Source organism: Xenopus tropicalis, chromosome 9 (assembly GCF_000004195.4).
Source record: "Xenopus tropicalis strain Nigerian chromosome 9, UCB_Xtro_10.0, whole genome shotgun sequence".
Lineage (NCBI taxonomy): Eukaryota > Metazoa > Chordata > Amphibia > Anura > Pipidae > Xenopus > Xenopus tropicalis.
This window is the reverse complement of record NC_030685.2, coordinates 36,177,113-36,189,940: the sequence shown is the minus strand read 5'-3', so window position 1 is coordinate 36,189,940 and position 12,828 is coordinate 36,177,113. Positions and strand designations below refer to the sequence as shown.

At 37.2% G+C, this 12,828-nt stretch overlaps 1 protein-coding gene across 1 annotated transcript; it reads right to left on the bottom strand.

Moving 5' to 3' along the window:
* Positions 1 to 7,982: 7,982 nt before the first annotated feature.
* LOC116407702 (phospholipase A2-like) lies at positions 7,983 to 11,109 on the bottom strand. The gene is made up of 3 exons (XM_031893558.1): positions 10,946 to 11,109; positions 10,707 to 10,813; positions 7,983 to 8,715 (listed from the first exon to the last, which is right to left on the bottom strand). Exons 1-3 carry the CDS (start codon positions 11,098 to 11,100, stop codon positions 8,573 to 8,575), a joined length of 405 nt encoding a protein of 134 aa, XP_031749418.1. The 5' UTR covers positions 11,101 to 11,109; the 3' UTR covers positions 7,983 to 8,572.
* Between the last annotated feature and the right edge of the window lie 1,719 nt (positions 11,110 to 12,828).

Sequence of the window (12,828 nt, the reverse complement as noted above, 5' to 3'; positions counted from 1 at the left end):
TTAGTAGTGTCAAGGCACAGAACTCCAAATTCTGGAAATGCCCAGGTCCCAAGCTTTCCATATAACAGATCCTCTACCTATACTTGGTACAGGAATGGACTTGACCTCTGTAGTATAATATTCTTCACTTACTCTGTTTTGAATTATTGATTCTTTGTTGTGTTTTTGAATGTAGTGGAGGGGGGGGTGGTACACATATTGTGAGGTTACTAATTGGCAATCACATGATTTATCTATTGGTAAGTCGTGTAGAAAACCTACCACTTGATGTAGGGACTGAGTGCCTCATGAAGTAAAGGAAAGGGCTATGGCACACTATGAGTTTTCTCTGCCACAGAAAAAAAAAAAAAAGGTGAGAATGGTCTGAAACTGGCCAGTATGTTTGAATGTTGTCAGCAAAGCAATCCGCATGTCACTGCACACACAAGGCACACCATTTCAGACATTAAACCAACACATAATGGATTTCTGGCTGAAAAAAAAAACCCACGTGTGCAGTAACTGGTGGATTTAATTTCCTAGAAATGTGTATACAAATAAGATGGGTTTAGCCCATACCTGTTTTTTTGTTGTTTTTTCACTACAGATGAAATAATCATTTAACATTTAAAATGTGTGGATGGTGTTCATGTCATGGGTGTCATGGAGCAGTGCACCTTTGCTGTGATGAGAAAACATTTCCTACAGTGACATCTTGTGACATAGATACACAGTTTTACACTCCTTTCATTTTCACTGTTCTACTAGATATGTTTTTGCCAGACCCCACAAAATAAAACAATGAGAGATCAAAGTTAAGTATACAATAAAGCTTTCCCCTTGTGTTGGCTCTCATACAGAGGCTTTTAAACATCTTTGACCTGGGACTGGATTTTTTACAATTTGGCCAAATGTGTAGATGACCAGTTTGGGGTGACTTACCTGAGTGGCCTGCAAGAGCATTTTACAGAGCTGAAGGCTCATGTAGGGTAGGGTAACTCCTTACATGAGCAAATATGGTCTTGTGTTTCCCTATCTTTCTGTTTTAGCCAACAGCTGAGTGTACAATCGCACTGAGCCAGTCATTAAGGGGCCTAAATGCAAACCAACGACCATACAGTTTGTTTAGTTTGGAGATGCTGATACCTAGCTATGCTTAGAAAGGGTTCAGTCATTCATGTCATTGTGCGTTCTTTGATTTTTTTTTTTTAAAACCTTCTAATAACCCTTAATAAATCTTGTAGAACCTTCATTTTTTTTGTTAATTCATGAATTGTAGTCTGTTACAGTATAACAAGCCCAACTGAAGGTGACACATTTTTATATATCTACCTCTGTTTAAATTATGTTCGCTTGTTTTTTAATTGGCACTGGAACCCATCACATGGACTTGAGTTGCATTTGTGGCAAATCATGCACGGCAGCTAAGAATCAAATCCTGTTTGGGAGCATGTATATTATACACCCGTGTTCTGCCTGTGTCACCCATTTTGGCATATGTGCAATTGCACACAATATTCTAATTTTCATGCTGTGTCCTGCACTTATTAAATACGAGGCCTGGGTTTTTAAATCCTTACTGTCCATTAGCAGTCTATGGCTTCTGAATGCACTTGTCAGTGACTAAATAGATACACATTGCATATACTTGGCCTAAACCATTTCTTATGACTTATTGGTGGGCATTTTTTTCTTTGGAATCCGCTTATTCCTGAAGTGATTACTCATTCAAGGCACCTCAAAGCTTTTTAAAGCAGCAACAACACCAGAAGTGATGACTCTACATACATCTCACATGTAAACCCTACATGACTGTTTGCAAAGAAATGAATCTCTTTAATTTCCAGATACAGCAGTGTATGTCTATACATAATTATAGGTATGATCTTGTTTAATAATGATGGAATGATGTTCTGAGTGATCTTCAAATGTAAATGTCGATTTTTTTTTTTTTGTATTCTAGTACTGTGAATTTGCATTTCTGAGCTTTTTTTTAAGATTTGGGTTAAATTAAATAAAGAGATTGCGATTTATGTTTTATTTTGGTCTTCTAAACGAGACTAATACCCTAAGATAATTGCGAGATGAACATCTCTGCTATTCCAGGGCTCTTGTGTGCATGTGTGTTTTTTTTTGTTTCTCTCTTATAATATCCTGATACATCCATAAACTTAAAGGAGAAGGAAAGGCTAATAAAGAGTTAATCTCAAGATGCAGGCATACCTTCAGTTGTCTCAATAGTGCCCTTAAGTCTCCCCATATTTCACCTGTTCAGATGATCAGAAGCCAAACAGGAAGAAAAACCGCTGAGCTGTGTAAAGAAAGTTCCCATAATGCCTCACTCCTGCACAGACACCCAGACCAAGTGATCATGCTCAGAGCCAATCAGCTTCCTGCTGATTGGCTCAGATCCACATTCCTAAGGGGGGGGGGGTGAGTTCTTAGCATATTTGAGGGAGGGGGGAGCAGGAGAGAGGGTACAGCAGAGAGCTGCGTGTCTCTGGCACATAAATTACAGACACAAGAAATCTTTTCACAGAGAAGTCAGTGCAGCGTTTCTGTGTGCTTATGGCTGTATTTACATAGACCTTTCTGATAAAGCTTACTTTCTTTCTCCTTTAACTGGTAGGATTGTGCCAGTATCACTAGTAAGGAAGGAAAACACTGTATTTGTTTAAACATTTCCAAAATAAGCTACCCACCATCCTAGCAGTTAACTTAGGTGTGGTGTAACTTACCAGTGCATGGAGAGCAGGTTCTTCAGCTATACTTCTATAGGCTGGGGTAGAAATGTAAGCAGTACAACATTGTGTAGAAGAAAGGTCCCAATGCAGCATGGCTGAAAACCATCTCTGTTCTATGTTAGGTGCCACCATGTTTGAATGCATGCAGTACCGCTGGTATGGGGGGGAGGCTCTTGAGAAAATGTAAAAAAAAAACAATAATAGTCCACCCTTCTTTACTTGTGATGTGATGCAATCCTAACATATATCTGAATCATTAAGGGGGATATATAGCATAAATTTTTACAATGCACTAAACCATGTAAAAAGCTGTAAAATAGAAGTAAGTGCTTTTATTTTAATACTTTTGGGTTCAAATATGTCCATAACAGCTTGAAAACTGTGTTATACCCAGACCTTTTGCCAGCTTCCGGTTTAGACTCTTCAGTATATGCCACAGGGCCAGATAGACTTCAATGACACCACCTCACCTACTTAAAGTGAAGTGAATATTCATAGAGTGGGCAGGGCTTAGCAATGTCACAGGCAGTTCATTCCTGCTCTACTTGCTCCTCCCCCTCCCCCCCCCCCCCACAGACACAGAAGGAGGGAGGGGTTTTCCCTGCTGCTGCTGAGTAAAGCCTGTCAGTCAGTGCTGTGACCACTTCCTGTGGGAGACTGAAGGACACTCCCATGTCTCATTTGGCTCTGGCTTCAGACTTGAGTGGTTGTCTCTGCAGCTCTCATATAATGGCAGTTTTAGGAGGTAAAATGCTTTCAAAACGGCTTTCTTTCTGCATCATTTCACATTTTGAGGGAGGATGAATATTATGACTGAATATGAACTTTATATAAAATGTCTCCTTTAAAGGACAGGGAAACCTTTTACCATGAGTCTTGGGAACCCTTTAGTGCACCTAATTGTTATTTTTTTTCTAAATACCTTTTGCCACCTCCAAGTTAATATAAGGTCGACCATCGCGGGCACCATTTTTGCTTGTCCTACATACTCCTGGTATTGGTCTCTGTGCAGGAGTGATGCATTTTGGTTTGTTTGTTTTTTAGTTTTTATTTTTTATTTATTTATTTATTTTTAATACTGAGTGATTTATTCTATACTTCTGCATTTAAACCGTTGCATATAGAAGGGATTGTATAGTGCTTCAGAGCACACTACAGGTATGCCTGTTAAAGGACAGGGAAAGCCTCACCATAAATGTTGCCCATGTGACAGAATGCATAAAAATCATACTGAAATTGCTTATCCCCTGAAGCTCTTAAATGAACTGGGCACTTTAACCGAATAGAAGGATGTCACATACAGCGAATAGTGCACTAAGACTTAAGGTGGCCATACACGCACCGATATTATCGTACGAGACAATGACTTTTTTTTTTTTATCTGTCTTTAATGAAGTCAACAAATTAACAAAAAGTTTGTAGCACAAAGTTTAAATGTACACAGAAGCAAGACACAGCAACCAACTCTGGGGAAAGAAAAACATTTGATAACCTTTCGTAATTAATTCAATGCAGTTCCAGCCACACGCCTCATATCTTTATAGAATATTCCTGGGTAACAAACCTTTATATATATGGGGAGGATAATTTAGCAAATGTTGAGGTTGAGGGACAGAAGCGCGGCTGCAGGAAAAAAACCATGACAAAACGTGTACAACTTTTTTTTTTCCCATGATCACCTCGACCAATACCTTATTTAAGAAAAAAAAGTAACAGAATATTTGTCATTGTGTATTTCATCGAAGAAAACCCGTATACAAGCGAGAATCACATTGTTTCAGTCATTTTCAATGGGGGCTCAAAATCTCAAATATAGGTAGAAATAAATCAAAACCAAAATATTCTTTTCTCCCCAAAGCCAGGGAAAACAGTTCTCTTTAAAACTGAATCTACAAAAAAACAACAGTGCTCAAAAGAGCAGGACAGGAAAAACAATATTTAGTGAAGTATTTGAAACCTCACATTTTCTACACAAACTCAATCATGCAATTCTAAACTTAGCTTGAGCAACCACTGTAATTCTACACTATATATTATTTCTATTTTTCCTCTCCTGCTCTCTTGAGCGCTGTTTTTTTGTTTTGCTTTCTTTTGTAGATTCGGTGAAAAACCTGAATATTTTAATAAACTGGTTAAATAAAGGTGTTTGAGACAATTCCCATTGACTTCTATAGAGACTCACCAGCTTTTACTTGCTGCTGAGTTTATCTGCTGACTTTCTGCCGACTGTCTAAGGTTTCATTAAGTACTCTCTTTTTTTTTTTTTGCTGCATTTTTTCTTGAATCAAGAAAAAAAAGTGCTACAACTAAAAAAAAAAAAAAAATAAGCATTGGCAAATGCTCCCTATGTTGATACTTAAAGCTAAATGATTGTAAAGACAAAGCTGGTGTTTTTGGAAGTTCTGTGCCTAGGGAGTGTCCACATAAACTTCAAAATGGTCAGCCAATATAGTTTGGGTTCAGTATCCTGGTGTGTCACCCACAAACTGATTCTGATGGTCTGTAGCATAGCTATGGTCACAGTGTCAGAGGAACACTCTACTCCCTGGGTGCTGGAGCATGTTGGGAGAACAGGTGGACTGAGAGAAGTAGTGCAATGCAACCTAGGTAGTTCCTAGATTGTATTAACAAATCAAGAGGCACCCTGATTGTATTTAGTCTAAATGCAATTGGTGCAGCCCAGCAATTTACATTTCTTAGAAGTGTCCCTGGATTTAATTCTGCTGTAAAGTTTTCCGAGCTGGAGCTTTTTTTTTCTTATTACTACTTTACTACTTTTAAGAAGTAGTGCCTGCCCAGAGTAAAACATAAGTATCTCCCCATTGACAGTAAAATTGTGGAAAATTACAGTAGAATATTATTGGTGTATTTACATTTTTAGTACAGGTATGGGATCCATTATCTGGAAACCTGTTATCCAGAAAGTTCCAAATTATGTAAAGGCCATCTCCCATAAACTCCATTATAAGGAAATGGGTTTTTAAAATTATTTCTTTTTTTCTCTCTTTTAAACATTTTATTGAAGTTTTACAATAAACATGTAGGATGAATAATGACAAATTATTTAAACATAGGTTGTACAACAATAGTCACATTCGACAGTTTGTCCTTCAAAAAGATAAGAAATGAAGAAAATAGAATACTTACAGAGAAACAAAATAAGTAATTAAAATAGAGAAAAACAAAAACAAATTAACTAACTTTGCCCAGTGGATAAACTATAAAAAGAAAAGAAAAGTTTCCTAGAGAGTAAAATCAAGGATCATTTTGCTTATATGTTCGTGAATTATTGAAAAATAAAAATCTATATATGCAGCATTTTATAAATCTGATCCTTATTACTTATTTTTCTTTTTTTCTGTTAAATAAAACAGTACCTTGTACTTGATCCCAACTAATGTAATTAATCTTTATTGGAGGCAAAACAATCCTATTGGATTTTATTAATGTTTAAATGATTTTTCTGGAGACTTAAAGGAGAAGGAAAATCATTTTGGCATTTTACTGCCTATATATTTACCACATTAGTGCCACCTAGAACAATATATTTTTTCTGCAGAAACCATTACTATACCTTAGTCAACAGCTTTAGAAGCTTTCTCAGTTTGCTTAAGATTGCAGCTGCCATTTTAAGTAGCTTCCTTCCTGCAGTCTCTAGCCATTATAGCTGAGATCATATTCCTATGGGAGGGGGGAGCAGGAGAGAGGAGAGAACTGCACAGACTCTGGCCCCAGGGAATTAAGGCTGTTTCTGAGAGAGGAAGTCAGACACTGGAACATCATGTTTACAAAAAAAGAGACAATAAATCCTGTGTTTCTTTTGATAGAGGACTCAGTGCAGCATTTCTGTGAGTGCTTATGGTTGTATTTACATAGACCTTTCTGATAAATTTTACTTCCTTCTCCTTTAAGGCATAAAGATCCAAATTATGAAAAGATCCCTTATCTGGAAAACCCCAGGTCCCAAACATTATGTATAAAAGGTCCCATGTCTGTATTAAATCAGTGATCAATGAAGAGAAGAACATTTTGACACACAAGATATAGAAATTCCATATTGTGCATTTTACACAACACAAATCAAACAATCAAAACTTTAATATGAAGAAGTGATTTGATTTCTTCTCCAAATACTATGTCTATACTTAAAGAAACCCAACCCAACACATTAGATTTGAGGTGCCCGCATATATGTTTTACAACAAATACCCTGTATTGTATAGTACACAAAATGCTTCCATGTACTGAAACTTTGACCCTCACAATTGGAAGTTTATCCTTGTACTTATTTCATTGTGTTATTACACATACATGTTTTGGGGTTACCCGCTTACAACCACTGTGTCCACGAGTACAATTTATATGCATGTTATATTATGGTTTAAATAACCTGAACATTAGCGTCAACTGCCTTCAAGAGGCATTGCCGAGGTCCACAACTTCTTATTTTATCTCTACATCATTAACTATTATAAATAAAATTATTGCATTACGGTTCCTAAGCAAAATGAAAAATTATTTGAATTGATGGGTACTGATCCTTATAGCACAACTGATAAAGCCTTTGCAGAATCTTTGAAAGAAGACTACTCAAAAAATCCTGTATTTTTTCAAAATATTTGTATTTTTCTCCAAAACTGTTTAAAACAGCAAATACCCTCTGGCATACCTGTCAGCAATTGATTGCTATTCCAGCCTCTGTCACAATATGTAGATTTATATCTACAAGCAATTAAAAAGGGGAAGACTTAAAAGGCCCTACTGATTTACTTTGTCAACTGAGTGAAATAGGTGAGAGAAAACAGAGACATATAACAGGAAAGAGAACATACATATATAAGAGGTTAGACCAGGCTCAGACTGGCAGTCTGTGGATTCTGGAAAATGCCAGAGGGACTGATGTACAGTAAGATGCCATAGTCGCGGGCCAAATTTTTTATTAATATACTTAGTAGGATACTAAGGGGTATATTTATCACAATGTATAAAAAGTGGAGTAAGACATTACTGGTGATGTTGCTCATAGCAGCCAATAGATGCTTTGCTACTGTTGAGATATGATTACTGATTGGATGCCTTGGGCAACATTACTGGTAATGCTTCACTCCACTTTTTACACAGCATGATAAATATACCCCTTAGTCTTAGTTACTATGTGAGGAAAATGGAAATTGATCAGGCTGGATGGTCAGACACACTCACCAAGGGCCACATAAAACAGCCAGGGGGGCCAGATTTGGACCCCAGGCCATAGACAGTCACTATATATTGGGCCTGTGTACTGAGTACTTGGAATGCCAGGGCCTATTTTGAATTCAGTCCAGACCTGGGAATGACATCTCATATTTACATAACAAGAAGATGACCACCTAAACATGATGTCTCCCCTTGTATGAGTTAAATCTTATGCAGTTTAGTCATAAAAGGAGACAATTTACAGCTTCCCATCAGGAAAGAAAAAACAAGCTATATAGTTTGAAGTGACCTTCTTGCAAAGTACATGTGGGTGTTACAGTGCATCCTGTAATGGATCACAATACTGTGAGAGTGCTTCAGTACATGGAAGTATTTTATCTAGGGATGCACTGAATCCAGGATTCGGTTTGGGATTCGGCCTTTTTCGGCAGGGTTCTGGCCAAACCAAATACAAATCCTAATTAGCATATACTAATTAGGATTTGGAAGGGTTAATGTCGCCACATAAACAAGGAAGTGTAACATTTTTTAGCATATGCTAGTTAGGATTCAGTTTGGTATTCGGACGCATCCATTAACATGGATTCGGGTTTCAACCAACCCCGAAAAACTGGGTTCAGTGCATCCCTAATTTTATCCAAAAAACACATCTTTTATTGGCATGCTAGTGGGGGTTTTCTACATCTGCCATTAGGATACATAATAAGAATAGAGTTGAAACGGGCTCTACTTATGCATCTTGAAAATTCCAGGTCACAGTTGCACACAAAACTTTTGCACCAGTCTGACTGCGCAGCTGAAAGGAAAAACAAAAATGTTAGAATTTCTGCCCACGCGTTCATATCTTTTTTTAATATATGCCAGATTAAAGTACAAAGCATATGTCCTACATATGCTACATATAGCAGCTGACATATTTGGGTAGGAAACATCAAAGCTTTTGCCAGAAGTCTAAGAAATGCAAATTGTACATGGTTTCTTCTGAATTTTTCTCACAGCCAAATGAGTACAGAGCTAGATTTGTATAGCTATTTATTTCTTACTACTTATCTCTCTTATCAGTCACTCTGGTTTTTCAGTTAGCCAGTCAAATCAGTGACCAGTTGCTAAATGTAGACCTCCTGGCACTGATGAGCTGCAGAATGCAAATTTTAATTACAAAACAAAATCCTGGAAGCAACTTTATAGCAGATTGAAAACTGTGTAAATGTGTTCTGCCCAAGTTGTATTTATAATACAGGTATGGGATCCATTATCCAGAAAGCTCCGAATTCAATCAAATAATCCAAAATTTTAAAACATATTAATCTTTATCTCTGAAGTAATTAAACAATACCTTGTACTTGATCCCAACTAAGATTTAATGAATCCTTATTAGAGGCAAAACAATCCTGTTGGGTTTATTTAATTTTTAAAAGATTTTTAATAGTCCTAAAGTATGGAGATTCAAATTACCAAAAGTATTCTGGATAACAGGTCCAGTACCTGTACTCTATTTCTGTGCATCCTCCAGAAGCACTTCAAGGGTTAAATTTTTTTCTATGCATAATATAACTAAGAATTATAGTTGTCATTAACCTGCAACTCCCAACATCCCCTGAATATTATAACTGTGCCTAAGCCTAGGGAAGGGAAAGAGAAAGCAGGGTACTGGTTGAATTGAAGTTGGACACATAAAGGCTGATAATCATCTGACGAACTGGCCCACAAGCTGAATGAATGTATTCTGTACGAGGAACAATACGCAGCATGCCACCTTTTTATGCCACCTTTCTATAATCTTTTAGGCATGACTTTTAATAATTTATTATAATAGTAAATGACTATTGTGGCTATAATATGCTGGCAAAGATTTGTTTTTATTAGAAGGAGAAAATCAAAGAAAAACTTTATAGTGACTTAATTAAAAAGAACCTATGCTTGAAGAGAAGAATGTTGCAGTGTGTGCAACAAATGCTGATATTCCTAAACTATTAAAGCTCCAAACATTGTTAAACCTTCCAAATGCTCACTGTCATCAGAACTGAACTATAGTCTCCATAGCTTTGCACTTGAATCAGAAAGATCATGAGAGCAGAACATACGATATTGTGGTCTAGAAGTCAGCATCAGACTAAATACTTATATAAGGGCGCAAGTCCCACTGTATTCACTCCATGGGCCACAATAACTTTAAGAATCTGGGCAACACTTCAAAGAAATTTCTTTGTATAATTAAAAAGCCCTTATTTGTATTATTGGCACAGAGCAAGACCGCAATGTTTCAGGTCCATCTTTGACCCTTTATCAAGCTTCGTAAAAATGTTGCTGGATATATAGTGTAGAATATGAATGGAAAACTAAGGAACTGCTCATTAACTGGTTTCATGACATTCTGTCACTCAATAGACCCATCATTTTAGGCACATTAAATCTGATAGTATTGTATTATTTCATCAGTGAGTGCCTGTGAAAGAGTTCCTTTATAACTATGTTACTGCAGTTAAAATATTCAGTGTTATCTATTTATTAAAGCAGGGGTACATCACTGGTGCGGAGGGTGCAATTGTTTTCTACAGTAAGAACAGCTGATTTTATATCAGCTCTTAAAATAGCCAGCCCTGCCTCAGAAATAGTGCTGCATATAGTGAAGAGTAACTTGGTTATTTCAGTAACATTTTTATTTTTTAAACTATATTAATTGACCTTATTTATAAAGTGAATTATTTCCATAAAATGAAGCTTATATTACATTTTGTTTTCCTAGTAGTTCAACTTTGACAGAATGGGTGCTTCCATAACACTTACGACACTGAAAAGTCCTGTCTCTACAGCTCCATTTGTAGCCCCCAATCTTTGGTTGGCAGCGATGTTTTTTTGCTTTTTTATAGCAACAGTCGTGATCGTGGCAACACCTTGCAAGGGGGAAAAACACTTGTTATTAGTACTTCTTTAAGGGGTTTGCAAATAAGTACAAAAATGCTGCTGCTGTTTTCATAATTTTTATCATAATTTACTATGTTCACATTGCACTTTAAGTGCCTTACCGATCAGTAGCATCTATTGGCCCTCCTCGCCCCCCTGGCCCACAGTGGCATCCATATCCAAGGTAACGCAAAGAAGATCGACCAGTTACACAGCGAATGGCAGCAGCTAACTGCATTAGTCCTCTCTTTTGCAATTTGTGTGGATTGCTAGACATTACATTCAAGTCTGTGACAGAAAAAGCAACAGAACACAACTTACTCTTTTTTGTCAGTAAACACATTTTGTGCATTATTTAGTTGGGACTTGTTAGATATGTGAGAACCTCAATGTTCAGAAAGTGTTGAGTAAAAAATCCTCATTTCCATTCATTATGACCAAGAAGTCTAAGAGCATACCCAGTCACACAGCATTATTATGTTTTATTTCTAGATATACAATGATGTAGACTGCTGGAACAAAAGAGTATCCATGAAGGCAGCTCAGATTTGAGGATGATAACGCTTCACTTTTTTTTATCTCTAAGCTAAGAAGCTGTGCTATAAGTAATAATGTACCCCATGTTATAAATTATAAGGAACGAAAAAGTTCCATGTCCATATAAAGGCACAAGGCCAACATTACTTAGCACTAATTAGAACTATATAATTTATATTTGTGGCTATTGTGTATTATATAGTAATACAGTATATATAGTAATACATTATTATAATACACAAGTTTCAGTGAGTCATATGACAGAAATGCCATCACTAAGTAGTTATAGTAACTGATGACATTGCTAAGCACCATTTATAAAGATCTCATTTATAAGATGGCTGTTTTGTATATCAGTACCCTGTCTAGGGGATGAAGAAGTATTCATCACTGCACACTGTCCATGGACTTGCAGAATTCAATGAGATCCAGTATAAATCAGAAATAAGTAATTTATTAATGCCCCACAAGACCAGAACTAGGAGTAGGCAGGCAAAGCCCAATTGCAGTGGGGCAGAAAGAGTGGTGGGGAGTGTTATCTAGAGGTCTGAGAGAGCCAGAGACTGGGGTTCACAGGAACTGGTGGAGCCAGAATCAGGGTGGAAAAATCATGATGAGCAGGCACACAAGGCACTGGGCCAAGTAATGTAGCCTTGGGGGCCAATACTACTTGGCTCTGAGTCCCCAGACACAAGTGCAGGAGCACCAAGGGCCTTACAATTGTACCACTTAGTGTTCATGTAACAAGCCCTTGGGACTGGGTACCGGGAGTTAAACCATGGTGTCCTTTGAAGGGGTGACACATAAAGAGGGGTCACATTTTATCCCTTAAGAAGTTACTGCTCTTTGAGAAGTTTTGCTCTTCCTTTTATATAGTATTTGACTGCCTTGTGTTGCACAGCCTGTTGTCCACAAAAATCCCCTATTGCTTCTTAATTAAGTAGGGGGTTCTGTTTAGTGTATAACTAGCATTTCTGTAATTTTTACCAAATGTTAGATCTATATTGAACCTCGTTTGCCTAATTGCTCCCCAGTTTTCTCCATTTGAGTCAAATCTCTCTGCAAAGTGGCAGAATCCTGCATGGAATTTATAGGACATAACTTAAGCAGTCATAATATATTCAGTGCTGCTTTGCAATAATCCTAAATGAGGTCCCATACTGGGCTATGCTAGTTTCCACTTTAAAATACCAACTGGGTACATTTATATTTAACTGCAGTCATTGTTCGTGTGGTTTCCTGGCCTGTTTCTTAGAACGAGGGGGCATCGGGGGAGAAAAAGAAGAAATAAGAAAATGGGAAGGGCTGCAGGACATCCCCAACAGAGGAAGTTTGCGCAGCTGTACCAGAGGAGGCAGGCTACATTCTTACTTTATGTAATTAAATACTACTCATAGTGGTACATCCATGGAGGAGACAAAGCATTATGCTAACAGACATACTTTGGTTTCTGAGCTTTGTTAAAGTT

Excerpts from the sequence above, each read along its gene's own strand:
- LOC116407702 (XM_031893558.1), bottom strand. The coding sequence starts at position 11,100 with ATGTCTAGCAATCCACACAAATTGCAAAAGAGAGGACTAATGCAGTTA. Across the intron at positions 10,814-10,945 it reads CCAATAGATGCTACTGATCG|GTGTTGCCACGATCACGACT; the intron begins GTAAGGCACTTA and ends CCCCCTTGCAAG. Across the intron at positions 8,716-10,706 it reads AGACAGGACTTTTCAGTGTC|CTGCGCAGTCAGACTGGTGC; the intron begins GTAAGTGTTATG and ends TTTTCCTTTCAG.